General features: G+C 41.9%; 2 protein-coding genes across 4 annotated transcripts in view; one reads left to right on the forward strand and one right to left on the reverse strand.

The window, feature by feature from the left end:
- Positions 1 to 7,010, forward strand: part of PRKD3 (protein kinase D3) — a 43,733-nt gene extending 36,723 nt beyond the window's left edge. For all 3 annotated transcript variants that reach the window (XM_014255975.2, XM_005526888.3, XM_014255976.2), the window contains exons 14-19: positions 59 to 165; positions 724 to 885; positions 1,346 to 1,444; positions 2,263 to 2,530; positions 3,398 to 3,483; positions 4,148 to 7,010. In XM_014255975.2, the coding sequence (XP_014111450.1) occupies positions 59 to 165; positions 724 to 885; positions 1,346 to 1,444; positions 2,263 to 2,530; positions 3,398 to 3,483; positions 4,148 to 4,321 (896 nt within the window). In that variant the 3' untranslated portion in view covers positions 4,322 to 7,010. The remainder of the gene's footprint in view (positions 1 to 58; positions 166 to 723; positions 886 to 1,345; positions 1,445 to 2,262; positions 2,531 to 3,397; positions 3,484 to 4,147) is intronic.
- Positions 7,011 to 7,191: 181 nt separating this feature from the next.
- On the reverse strand, positions 7,192 to 14,017 carry NDUFAF7 (NADH:ubiquinone oxidoreductase complex assembly factor 7). The gene is made up of 10 exons (XM_088052614.1): positions 14,003 to 14,017; positions 13,684 to 13,872; positions 13,515 to 13,595; positions 12,078 to 12,188; positions 10,901 to 11,111; positions 10,354 to 10,412; positions 9,438 to 9,551; positions 8,524 to 8,667; positions 8,045 to 8,218; positions 7,192 to 7,684 (listed from the first exon to the last, which is right to left on the reverse strand). Exons 1-10 carry the CDS (start codon positions 14,015 to 14,017, stop codon positions 7,472 to 7,474), a joined length of 1,311 nt encoding a protein of 436 aa, XP_087908740.1. The 3' UTR covers positions 7,192 to 7,471.
- Between the last annotated feature and the right edge of the window lie 131 nt (positions 14,018 to 14,148).

The raw sequence follows: 14,148 nt of genomic DNA on the forward strand, positions 1-14,148 counted from the left end.
GTTTTATAGCTGTGAATTGCTTCTGCCTCTTGACAGCTGACACTGACTTTCTGTTTAGGAAAACATAGGAAGACTGGAAGAGATGTGGCTATCAAAGTCATTGACAAGATGAGATTTCCAACTAAACAGGAAAGTCAGCTTCGTAATGAAGTAGCCATACTCCAGGTATGAAAGTGTTTTGGGATCATGTTGGAGTTTTGTCTTAACTAGACCATTAATGAGATTTTGTATTGTGTGTAAGTGTTCTGAATTGATTTTTAAACTTACATCTGTGAGTACTTTCGGAAGAGGGAATCCTAAAAAAGCAGGAACTCCTGAGTACTTGGTAGAGTTGATAACTTGGGGATGATATCTGCCCCACTGTAGGGGATCCCCCTAAAGGTATGTACTTTGGCTTCGTGTTTTCTCCCTCAGTTTTATTTTCTGCTGTTTTCCACTACTGGCTTCTCAATCTTTGAGTATTGTTCTTATACTCTGTAACTTGAGTGCAGAACATGCATCAATGTTAAAATTAATTGTTGCAGCTAATCTGTGTTAAACAAGTTATCCTTAGTAGTTGATATGTTTCATGTTTGGACCTTGGTTTCAAGCTAGTTTCCTCAGATTTTTTTTTCACCTCTACCTATTTAACTGTTTTTTTTATTTGTGGTTAGCATTTCTGTGTAATTCAGGATATTTAGTACTGTTTTATTTTAGTGATGTGCCTATACTACTTTGTTTTAGAATTTGCACCATCCTGGGATTGTGAACCTGGAATGTATGTTTGAAACCCCAGAACGTGTCTTTGTTGTGATGGAAAAGCTGCATGGGGATATGCTAGAGATGATTCTTTCCAGTGAGAAAAGTCGACTTCCAGAACGAATAACTAAGTTCATGGTCACTCAGGTGCGCAGTCAGTTCCTCTGCTTTGAGAGGAAAAGCTAGGTTTAGATTTTGTAATTACAAGATGAGAATTTGGAGAAGGGGTTTTCTGTAATGCTATTTGAAAGAGACATTATAGAGAGCTCCACATCTAATAAAAATTGAATAAACAAGAAGTTTGAATGTTAATTATGTTAATTCTTTTGGCCCTTCTTTCCCAAGACATAACATTATAGACATGTAAAGATGAATGTCAGAACAGTAAGCATTCAAAAAGACAGAGGAGGAGGGGGGAAAAAGGTTGGGGAAAAGAAACCCCCTTGTTTTCAAGTCTTGGTAGACTTGAAAAAACAGTATTTGCACAGTATATATGGGTTAGTTCTTAAGGACTATGTTGATAAAAATTGCTGTATTGGTTAGAGTGTGTCTTTTGACACTTCTGATCTGCTTGAATGTGTTCTGAAAGTGTTCTTTCGTTTTGTAGATACTTGTTGCTTTAAGGAATTTACACTTCAAGAATATTGTGCACTGTGATTTAAAACCAGAAAATGTACTACTAGCATCAGCAGAACCATTCCCTCAAGTGAGTGAAGATTAAGCAATACTTTTCATTACTATTCGTTGGGGTTTTTTGAAGCAGGATTGACACTGCTGCTTAAAAAGCGACCTCTTGTGGGATTTTCAAGTGACTTCTAGAATTACTTGAACTGCATTATTGTATTGCAGTTGTCTCTTTTTTTTTTCTCTTGTCTCACTAAGTACTTTTAGTGCATTGTTCTTTCTTGTTCTCTGAGGAGGGCTTATTGACTTGGGGTGACATGATGGACTTGATCTGGATCCTTTTATCTCCACAAGTGCCTGCTGTGTTCAAGTTAAGGAACTGTTGCATGATCATGAGGATTTGAACATTGGTGCATATGCCAGCTGTTAATGCTTTTTACTGGGATGTTCTATCAAGAGCTGGCTGGGTCTGAGTTCACGCTAAAACTCATTGTTTGATTTCAGTGTAGACAAAGCCTCCAGCTTCTGGAATATGATTAAGAGGAATATGATTTGTCTGGGATTCATTTGTGTTTTAAACTTTGATTCTTTTCGAGAGGGAGGATTCACCTCTGAAAATGAGCTGGATGAGACGGAATCAAGATATTTTTTCCTTATTTGCACACTTGTGGCCATGTAATACACAAACAGCCTCAGACATGAGTCTATGCAGGGCCAGTTCAGATCTTGATCTGAAGTGTGGCTGATCTGCATCCTGCAAACCCAGCAACCTAAAACCTTAATGGACTGGTTTACATGGGGTTTTGTGTCTGTTTGCATAACATACCATGTTTAAGTGATGGCAGAAAGGGAGTGAAGTCAAGCAGAGCTTTCTCAGTTTAAAATGTGCTGCTTTTGCAGGTGAAGCTGTGTGATTTTGGCTTTGCACGCATCATTGGTGAGAAGTCTTTCCGGCGCTCTGTGGTGGGCACTCCTGCGTACCTTGCCCCTGAAGTGCTCAGGAGCAAAGGCTACAACCGCTCCCTAGACATGTGGTCAGTAGGAGTTATTGTCTATGTGAGCCTCAGTGGTACATTCCCATTTAATGAAGATGAGGATATCAATGATCAGATTCAAAATGCAGCATTTATGTACCCACCAAATCCTTGGAAGGAAATTTCTAGTGAAGGTAAAGAATGAATTTTCTCTATTAGAATGTTTGTGTGTGTAGGTAACACATTCAAATGCTTAAACATCAAGGTTTGTTTAGGAAGGTGAAAATTATCGATAGCTGGAGTTTAGTAGACTATGCCAAAGTGGATAAATATGAGGTAAATGTATCTTTGAAAGATAAATCGTGAAATATAATGCTTTAGATCATCTTCTGGGCAGGGGAGTCAGGAGATTTAGCAAGAAAAATTAATTTCATGCATGATGAGTGGGATGAGTAGTCTGACACATCCCAGAAGTCCCAAAGGAAAGTTAATTAATTTGTGGGTATTTGCTGAATGCTGGCATATTTTATCTGAACTATAATCACAGAAACGGTTCAAAGTTGAATCTGGAATTCTAGTTTGTACATTAGGAAGTACAGATTTAAGGGTCAGGTCTGAACAACCTAGAGGTTTACAAGGCTGGTCTCTAGAGCTCTCCAGTGCCAGCTTTGGTTATATGTTGTTACCATGTTTGATTAATACATAGGTAGATGTGGAAGGATAGATACAAAAGTACACAATAGTGGAAGTACTTGTATCATTGTGGAACATGGGATTATGCTCTTATCTGAAATCACTAAAATTAGTAGGGGAAAAAGATTAACCAATAACGCAGTAAAGCTTTTAGTATTTCCATCAAAAGTAGAGGGAACTTACTCCATCCTTATTTTGTAGCCTTATTTAACATAAAGCAAAATTAAAAATTCAAGAGCTTGGTTAAATTTAAAGGAGTTCATTGGAGGATACACTCACACATAAAAAATTAATTTCTACTGCAGCATGTGAAAGATGAGAGAAGTGATTAGTATTTAAACATTATAATTTTTGTTGTTCTCTGTCAGCCATCGATTTAATAAACAATTTGCTTCAAGTGAAGATGAGAAAACGTTTCAGTGTTGACAAGTCCCTTAGTCACCCATGGTTACAGGTAAACCCACTTGCCTTTTTTGCTGTGTTTATAATGGGTGAATAATTTTTTGTCTGAAATCCTTCAGAGGCTTATGAAAATTGCAGCTGTCACATGCTGCTAACAAGCATTCATGAAGGCTGGAGTATTTCTGGTTTTAGCTTTGCATTTGATGAGCTCCAGGGTTCTGACCATCTGTGAATGGCTCTTTCCTCAAGGGAAATTTGTCCTACTGTCCCTCCCACCTTTTCCTTTCTGTCTGACAACAACATGGGTTTACTCTCCTGGCTTCCCCCCAACTGTGGGCAGTGCTGAGTGCATGGAGCCCTGTGAAATCAGCATGGAGGCAAACACTGTTTGTTCAGTGCTGAAGTGGACACACAGCCTGGTGTGTGCCATAACTTGTAGTCTGTTTAGAACAGGTTTGTTTGGAATGGATTTTATCTGCTGCTTTGACAACCTTAGATACTAGCCTGTTTAGTTTTGAACTATTCTTTGTGGACAGTGTTGGGGCATATTGTGGGAGGGTGTTTGGTTTTGGTTTTATTTATTTATTTATTTTTAACAGATCTTGTTGTTATATCTTGTGGTTATTTACACTAGAGACAAACTGCAGAATTTATCTGTGGGAATGTAGTGCAGGTGTTTCTTAAAACTGCTTCCTTAAATCTCCTTTACTCCTTAGGATTATCAGACTTGGCTTGACCTCAGAGAATTTGAAACACGCATTGGAGAGCGTTACATTACCCACGAGAGCGACGATGCACGCTGGAAAGAACACGCTTACGAACACAACCTCGAGTACCCCCAGCACTTCATTATGGCTCCTAATCCAGATGACATGGAAGAAGACCCTTGAACTGTTCATTACGCTAAATTGCAGTAAAGAAGGATACGCCAGGCAGAAACTGAAGCTAAGTTTTGGAACAGCTATTGCTCTTTCCAAATGCTGTACACACAGTTTGCTGTGTAAAGCCCCAGAGGATCCTGCATTGCCATGGGAATAGACTGTCATCTGCTTTTCTCCATCCCTGACTTGAACTCTGAGTGGTTACTGGACAGTGGGATAAAAAGCCCTGTTGGGTAACGTTTCATCGAGCTGGGTGGCTACAAAGCCATTACTGAGGAGCAGCGTGTACAGACTGAATGGTCGGTGTTCTTCAAGGGCTTTTGTTTTTTTCATAGCCTATGCAGTAAGAGTTTTGTACTAGTTTTCTAATCCCTTTTTACTAGGCCATAGAGGACTGTTTTCTGTTGCTTAGATACATCTCCTGTTTCTCAAACTGTGGATGGTGAAGAGACTCCATAAAGAAATCAGTACAGAATACCTTGGCTAAAGCAAAACTGGGTGGTTTAGTTGAATACAGCTTCATAGATGAAGGAATTATTTGCTGCTGTTTAGACAGTTAAATATATGTGTGTCTTGGCCCTAATTGAACTTTTTACAGATAGCAACAAAAAACACAAAAAAAAAAAGCAAAAAAAACCCCTGTAACTTCTTACATTCCTCTTGAAGTGCTGGCTGACAGTCTGAGATGACAGTCAAAGCTGTGCTAGGCTTTTGTCTGTTAAAAAAAGCAATAAGCCACAATAGTGTGCTGCTGGGCAAGGCTGGCATGTCATTGATACACACCTAAGGCATTTTGCCTTAAAACTACACAAGTAATGCAGAGAGAGCACACAAGACTTGATGTAGCATATTCTTTCACTCTGGAAGATCAGCTTCTAGCAGAAGGATGTGGAAAAATAGGGAAAAATACATGCAGCTTTCTTCTGTCGTTTTGAGTAATAAGATTTTAAAATTTTTCTAATTTTTTAAGGTTCCCTGGACTTACATCAGGAGTAGTTTGTAGCCTGCTAGCTTGTTATGTTAACTCTACTCAAAACCTGGAAGTTAACAGTGGATTCCACATCGCCTGTTGCTTCTGCCAGGGCAGCTGGATTGTAGGAGAAAGGACTTTGCCTTCCCACCTTAACCTGCAGCCCCTCCCATCCTCTTTACTGTGCTCAGAACTGTTTGAGCTGAATGAACAGTCCAAAAGCAACTTCTCAGTTTTTTCTGTGCACATGCCTCAATTGAAGGATTAGCAAACACTGACTGGACTTGTGGCACAATAGAGGGGTGACAGCAGTGTTCTTTGGAAATTATTCCCTTGGAAAGTTCAAGTTAATGGTATTTCAAAGAAGTTTGAGGCAAATTTAAATTGTTTAAATGCAAATGGAAGAGAGTTTTTTGTTTTAAAAACCAAAAAGGGTGAAATCCTTTTTTTGTGGGATAACAGTGTTGAGGTGCTGGATGGCTGTATTGCATCCCTGATGTGCCAAGCTGCTTAACTAGAGCTTAGTTGGAAGTATTTCCAAAATACTGATACAGGCTTGAACTGCAAAGGCAGTGAGAGGCTTTTGGGTATCTCCTCTCTCCTACAAAGATTTTTCTTTTTTTGTTTGTGTATAAATAAGTATTTTATTTTCTACTGTTATTCAGGTAAGGAAACAGGTGAGGAGATTTTTAAGTTGTTAGATATACCTAAAATGTTACATGGTTAGTTCAGAGCTGGCAGCTACTTGAAGTAGCAGTGGTCAGTGGCAGCTGCAGAAGGATGTGCCCACAGGTAGGTTTGGTCTCTAACTCACTCTTCCTTTTTCCACTGCCCTTTATCTATCTGCCACTGCATTTTGTAGGTCTCTGTGTTGGCAAAGGCTGAGATCTGGATTCTTAACCCTGTTTAGGGAGGGTTTCAGGACTGATTGTTCAAAGAGGCACTGTTTTTCACATCTGTAACCAGAGCAATCACCTCTGACATTGGTAGTTTGGTATTTGCCTGCTCTTGGCAAGGAAAGCAGTGCTATTTTTCAACTTCCAGTGCTCAAGTGACCAAATTTCAGTGAAGTCATTGCTATATTCCATCCTAACTGTAATAACGTAGATACAGTTTGGTTTTAAACTTCAGGGTTTTTTTACTTGAGCTGTTACTGTGTTATTTTAAGGGAGGAAATAAAGCAGCTCAGTCACTTGAAAAAGCACAACAGGAATAGAGGAAGGAGGGGAAAATACTGAAGTAGAAGGACTGGCTTTTGTCTCTCCCCATGAAGTCTGCTCTGCTTCAAAATATTATATGAGCTATTTATTCTTCAAGTTGTATTAAAAATAATGTTGTTGGCCTTTGGAGGAGATTGCCTGATCATATGCAGACTTACGGGGCCAGACAATAGAAGCCACAAGCAGCTAGTAGTCAAGAAACCAAAAAATCAGACTTATATTATGAGTAAAATTCCTAGAGTAGTAAAAATAGCTGAGTTTTTTACTCCCTTTTTTCTACCTTTACTGCAGACTTTGACAGCAGTAGGTTACAGTGTTTAATACCCTTACCCCTAGAAGAATTAAGTTGCATTCATTCAAGCAATAGTGCTATGGTGATGCTAGAAAAAAGCTCATGTAAAATTTATAGCCTCAAAATGACACTGTCAAGTACTTTTATATTTTTATACACCCCATTGTTTGTAAATATCCTCTGGTAAGCTTGAAAATAAAATTTATTTCCCTATCAGACTCCTTTTTATTGATGTGAATTATCTCTCCTATCAAATGTTCTTGGGAGTAAATGGCTCTATACTTTCTTGTTTGTGGATTTGTTATTAGATATGTCCTGCTGCGGAAATTCTGCTGGCAGGAACTCCTTTTACGTGCATTCTGTCACTATTCTCTTTATAAAAATATCCTTAAAGGTGTCAAGGCATCTTGATTTTATTCAAGTACCAAAGCTTGAACATATTTAAAGACTCCTTATGGTATTGACAAGTTTTGGTTCCACTAGTAAATATTTCACTCAGTTCTACCATAAGACCCCTAAAGCATTGTTCATTCTCTGCTCTGTTGTGTGCTGGTTTCTTTATCTGCAGTGTTTTATTTCCACTCATACTGCTTTAAGTAGGTCAGTCAAGAGTTCTGGTGTGCTGCACCAGACTTATTCTGAAACACCCATCACACATTTTGCAGCAGTATTTGAAATTACTTTAGTAACAGTTCATTAAATCCAGCAACAGGTGGTAGGGGAGACTTTGATTCTGGCTTATCTTTCTTGTCAGGATGTACAAGTCTGTGGTGAGGCAGCAGGGCAAAAAAATTAAAACAGTCCCCCATCTTCTCGGGATTCATCAGCATATCATAGCTGTGAAGTAACTGCTCACGAGTTGCTGTGTCACCTGAATTCTGCAAGAGCACCTGGAAAAAAAAAAAAAAGCAGGTTGAGCCCTTCCTGTATACCTGCAATCTCTTCTTGCATCCCTTTAACTTAACAGTACTGTGATGGTTGGCAGAACTGGTGAGATCACAGGTGGTGGTCCACAGCCCATACACTGATGCAAGTTTTGTATTAACTGCTCCCAAATATAATATGATCATTTTACTTTCAGGGATCTGGAGTAACTAACATGTAGCAGAAGCAACTTTCTGATCTCATACCTACATGTTAATTTTGAACAACTTCATTTTAAAGCCAAAGATTTTTACTAAAGCTCTCATGCTGCTCAAGAGTATTGCCTGTGGACTGGGAGAGTTCTGTAGCTGTGAGCACTCTCGTACCTGCAGTCGGAGGTTAATGCCCATGTTCTTTAGAAACTCCCGCTGCTTTATGGGGCCTAACGTGGCTGTTTTGCCCTGTGCCATCTTTCGAAGGTAGCTGAAATCAACATCTGCTGTCAGGTCTGCTGTACCTGGAGCACTCAGCACATCATGAAGTTTGTGATTCCTGAAACCCTGAAAATGAAATTGGAACATTACACTCAGCTGTAGTCCAACCATCATAGCCAGCAAAAATTAAGCTGTGCCTTTGAGGGGTGACAATAGCAAATTACACACAGAAAATTTGAGATAAATGGAGCAAGAGCTCAGATTACCCTTTCCATCTGACAGAAACCTTTCTGGGTGCTGATTAAATAGGAATTACTCAGTTTTAAGCAGTTTTTGCTATTATGCCCACCTACAAACTGTATCTTACAAGAACCTAACGATCAAAGATAACAAGAGTCTTTCGGCTTATTGCTGCAGGGCAAATGCCTTACCCTGAAAGTGTCTGTTTTGGTTCCATCGTGGCCATAATCTGCAACCAGAGCAGCCCCCCCATCCTTCTCTATCCGGCAGGCAAGCCTCTGCACAATGGCACCAGCTTCAGGACACACTTCCACGTGGTCTCTTGTTTCTTCTGGCTAGTGCAGAGTTCAAAGACCAGAACACCTGTATTAGCAGACAAGCACAAAGCAAGTATCCCTCACACTTGGTGTCTTGGGGCTGCTGCTTTGCTGGGACACGCAGGTACAGGAGGTGATTTCTAGGCTACCTATACTAGCTTGAGCTAGTTTTTGCTATCACTCATTCTCAATTAGTATTTTCTGAGTGCTGGATTTCAGTCACCTCTTTAATAACCTGTAGTCAAATGAAAATTTTTCTACCAAGAGTATCTGTATCAGGTGAAACTTCCTTACTGTGGTACTTCAGGAAGATAGTGCTGTGTGAGACTTAGTAGCTCATTTAATCTCTGGTACTTAATTACTTAGCTTTGAGTATCCAGTGCACTTCAGGAAGAAACCACAGCCGCTTCCTGTTAAAGGTCAGCCTGGCACAGAAGCAGGCAGCTGCCCTGAGTACCCTTCAGCAGGCTGAAAGCCTGACTGGGGCAGGGCCACTCTTGAGATGTGATGCCACACGCACAGTGCAGAACTCTGCCTGTCACTTCTGCCTTGGTTTGCTCTCTGAGACATTTTGTGTGTTCAAGCTCCTATTTTGCAAAGTTTGATACTTGTGGTAATTTCTGTGCTGTAGTTTCACAGCACACAAAGCTAAATGCTTGTGGACATTTTAAGCTCTATTCATTTATAGCCTGAGAGCCTCTTGCTGTCAGAGTAACTGAGAAAGCACTACATGTAGTTGAAAGAGTCAATAAAGGTGTAAGGATGAGCTCTGGTAGGCAGAACCTCACCTGAATAAAGTTTTGTGTCGCAGGGGTCCTGGATGGTGACAGGACAAACCGCAGCTGGTCAGGAACTTCTGGATCAATATCCACCAACACCTCACGCCAGCCTTTCTCTGTTCGCTGTTCAACGAGCCCAAAGTACTCATGTTACACTCCAACAGGAGTATCCTGTTCATTTGATTGAACTAATATGTCAAGCCTTTTCACAAAGGGTTTAGGAGCAATACATTATTAACCACTATTACTCGTTCCTATTTAATTCTAGTAACTGCCTTAGAAAAAGCTTGTGGTGGAGTCTCATTTGCAGAGCCAACAAATACAGGTTTAATTATACTTTAAAGGAATTAATAATGCTCTGAAAAAAGATGCTGCCTCTCCTATTGACAGTGCAACATTTAACTTATCAAAATAAAAGATTTGATTCTACTGGTGATTTCCATAAATTATCTACTGCTGAATCATAACTAGGCTCTATTTTGCTGCTCTCATTACTATTCAAATGAAAGCCCTTGTTTTTTGTTAGTAGTATTACAGAAAATCATGTAGAAATTAAAAGCTGCATTAATGTAGCATAAGAAATAAAAAAACCCAAAACGTTAAGAGTTTTCTCAGCAGAAAGAAATCTTTATCTTTCTTCAAGTTACATTCAATTATAATTTATATTATATTATATTGTATTATTATATTAGGGATGTAATATATATATATGCTCAATTCAGTTATATTTCTTCAAGTTATACTCAATAATAATTGCTAATTTTACTGTTATCAGCTGAATTAAGCCTTATTTGTCCAAATTCAGTTAGAATTATTTAATCCTCAGAGACAGGGCATGTGTCTGGTCTGGTACCTTAATTCTGTTCTTCCTCAAAGAGAAAAGGTGTTTAAGCAGATGGTCACAATTACAATAATCTTGCTATACCTGAAACTTATGTATTGGCAGGGCATCAAAGAACTCATGTGCTAGGTAAAAGCTGTAACCTGTGGGAAGGAAAAAAGAATGCATTAAATTATTAAGGTTTCCAGAGCAGCTTCCAGTTTAAAGAATTTTTGATTTTTAATGAATTAAGCTAGTTAATGTGGTTATGAAATAATTATAATTACTTCCACTTGCACACATTAAAGATACCATTTCTACAGCTAGCTCTAGCTTCCAGACCATGAATTTTAGATCACTATCTTGTGAAAGGAGATTTGGGCAAAGCCAATAAAGGTTTGGGTTTTTTTTTTCCCCATTAAAAGTCAGAATATAGGAAATTGGGTAGCTATCCCTAAATGAAGGTAGACAGAACAGATAGCAGTGATGAAAATGAACCAAGATCCTGCCTCAGACTCATACAAGTGAGAACAAATATGTATATAACTACTTTTCTGTCCAATGTGAAGGCTAGTAGAGATACCCCCTGCTATCAAAAGCTGTCAGTGAAGGACAGGCACCATCCCTTCAACAAGGCATTCAAGCTCCTTACCTGGTGGCACATCTTGAATGTCTCTGTACCAAAAAATGGGAATTCCAGTCTTGCTAATGCCTTTCATGTAAGCAGACTCATCCTCAGGGTTTGGCTGCACCGCCCCTCCTGTCAGCATCACTGCTTGGATCTCACTGAGTTTGGGGCTCACTTCTACCAGATGAACAGAGACATCACATTTACTAAGAACAGAGGCGAGCTGCTTGAAGACCTAGAAAGGCAGATGAATTCTATTAGCCACAGTCTTCTGCTGAGTAAATTAAAGGTTTAAGTATTAACCTTTCTTCTCACTATTTACTATTCACTATTAATTATTCAAGATAAAAGATTTTAGTTGGCTTTCACTAACAAAACAATCTCAGTGAGAGAGACTGCATTTTTCTCCTTCAGTAGGAAGTGTGAGTTTCTTCATAAATCTTAATAAAAGCTGCTACACTTCAAAAAAAATGGCTACACATTACAGGGCTGTAAAGTCAACAACATGAAATGATAATTAGGAAGAGTTGTAGCAGCTCCTCTAAGACCTATAGAAGGTCTAGCATTAGGAGAGAAATGGTTCCGTTTTCCCTGCCACCTTAAACAAGTGTTTGATATCCCACATTTCACTGTTTTCATTAACACATGTAAATAGAATAAAAGTTCTTATGTGGTGCTGAATTCCATTGGTAATCTGTTTATTAATCAGCAGCTTTTTAATTAAGACAGCCATGCTTTGAACACAAAGCATTAACTCAAAAGAAATAAGGCCCTGGAATGCCCAAACACAATTTCATTCTGTGTTACTGTACTCCCCTGTTCTGCTCCTTGCACTAAGGTTTCCATCCCAGTTACACATAGCAACACCTTCCTAGATGGTTTTCAGTTTGGATAACATTTCTCTACACAGAAGTAATTTCCAATTGAATATTCCTGCCTTCCCCTTTTGTCCAGTCATGTTTGGAAGGTCACAGGTGTGTCTGTGCAGAGTAAAAACACACTGGCCCCTGTTCTGCTTCCACCTCAGAGTCCTGAGTCCCAGAAACTCATCTATTCTAATTAGAATCTGAGATGCCAACCTGACTGATCTGGCTACTAGGGCAAAACAGGCTACTACTGACAGCAAAACATCTTCCCTTCAGATTTCACTGTAGCTATGGAACAGAGCCAGAAACAAAGAACATGAACGGTTTTCACCTACCCGCAATATATCCTCAGTGAGGGTGCCCCTCCCTGGACCCAGCTCCACCAGCTGGAAGGTGTTCGGTTTGCCCATGGCCATCCATTCACTAATGTACCATATTCCTATTAACTGCCAGTGAGAAACAACACACAGGTTACAGTAATAACTTCAGCACTTGTGGGAAATCATGCCTAAAATAACTAAGACATGGCAACATTCTGTCTGGGTATTTTAAAGTGAAGAATAATCTTTAAGTTAGGAAGAATTATGATACATAACCTCACATTCTTGTCTTTAAGTATTAAAATTGGTCATGGACTGCTGTCAGCCCAGCAGAAGCAACTCTCCATCAGTAAATGTGGAGAGTTTGTTCTGGCTGGAGCAAGAACTTGGCTCAAATGCAAGTCACTGCCCAGGTGCCTTTGTACAACTCTTCTTCCTGACAATGCATTTACCAAAGCATCATTTGGAACAGGATTTAGCTACTCTTCACCTCTGGAAACAAAGTGTGAGCCAGACCAAACTCTGGAGATTATTTTTCAAGGGAGTTTCACACTGGAAAATCACCATAACCCTTTTTAAGCAAGTTCTGTATTAAAGTGTTACTAAGCACAGATGGTGTTTCAGACAAAGGACTTTCTGAAAAACAAAGCCGCCCTTCCTCCCTTAAAACCAATTTTTCTCTTGGGAAATAACCTGAACCTTGTAATTGCTACTCCAGTATTTTGACATTGGTAAGATATTTGAACACTGGCTTGGAAATCAGTTGGGATGGAAATTGGAAGGGACCACAGTGGGCCATCTGGACCATCCCCCCTGCTCAACAGGGTCATCCTAGAGCACACAGCACAGGACTGTGTCCAGATGGCTCCTGAATGTCTACAGTGAGGGAAACTCCACAACCTCTCTGAGCAATCTGAGTGCCAGTGCACAGTAAAGATCTTCTTTGTGTTCAGGTGGAGCTTCCTGTGCATCACTTTCTGCCCGTTGCCTCCTGTCCTACTGCTCAGCACCAGTGAGCAGAGCCTGGCTGCATCCTCCTGGCACCTCCCTTCAGACACTCACAGCCATTGATGAGCTCCCCTCTCAGTGCCTCTTCTCGGGGCTGAACAGGCCCAGCTCCCTCTGCCTTTCCTCCTAAGAGACGCTCCAGTGCCTCAATCCCCTTTGTTACCCTCCACTGGAGCCACTCCAGGAGCTCCATGTCTCTCTTGCCCTGAGGGGCCCAGGACTGGACACAGCAGTCCAGATGTGCCTCACCAGGGCTGGGCAGAGGGGCAGGATCACCTCCCCTGGCCTGCTGGCAATGCCCTTCCTAATGCACCCCAGGATTCCATGGCCTTCTTGGCCACAAGGACAGGCTGCTGGCTCATGGCTTGCTGTCTACCAGGATTCCAGCAAGGCCCGCGTGGGTAAAGTAAAACAAACAACTTAAGACAAAGGGAACTGCGTTACCTCTCCGAACACTTGACTGATTTCAGGCGAGGTGATGAAGTCCCCGCTCTCACCGACGCCGCCGCGGCGCGTGTAGTAACCCTGCGAGGGGGAAGCGGCACACGGGCCGGGGCCGCGGTGAGCGGGGGCCGAGCCACGGCCCCCCCGGCCCGGCCCGGCCCCGCCGCACCTGGCCGGGGTTGGTGAGCGCCTCCCGCATGTACTCGGCCACCGTGACCGGCCCGCTGGCCCGCAGCTTGCGCGCCAGGTGCCGCAGCAGCGCCCCGTCCCCGCCGGCCGCCTCCGCCGCGCCCCCCGCGCCCGAGCAGAGCCGCGCAGCCGCCGCCGGAGCTGTGGGGAGAGCAGGGGAGAGAAGGGGCTCAGCGGGGCGGCCCCAGACGAGCGGGAGGCAGAGCGGGAGGGAGAGCAGGGGAGAGGCGGCGGTCACCGTGGGGAGCGGCGGCGGCACGGGGGAGCCACCGGCGGCCCGCCAGGAGCGCGCGGCCCACGAGCGGCAGCACCATGGCAGCGGTCCTGCTCCTCCCGCTCCTCCTCCTCCTCGGCCTTCTTCTTCCTCCTCCCTCCTCCTCCTCCTCCCGCTCTCGGCGCGGTCCCGGCCGCCTGCGAGATGCCGCGGCACGGGCCGGACGCGCGT

Source organism: Pseudopodoces humilis, chromosome 3, assembly GCF_049639895.1.
Source record: "Pseudopodoces humilis isolate 2021_Gansu_Grassland_sample_001 chromosome 3, ASM4963989v1, whole genome shotgun sequence".
NCBI classification, from domain to species: Eukaryota; Metazoa; Chordata; class Aves; order Passeriformes; family Paridae; genus Pseudopodoces; species Pseudopodoces humilis.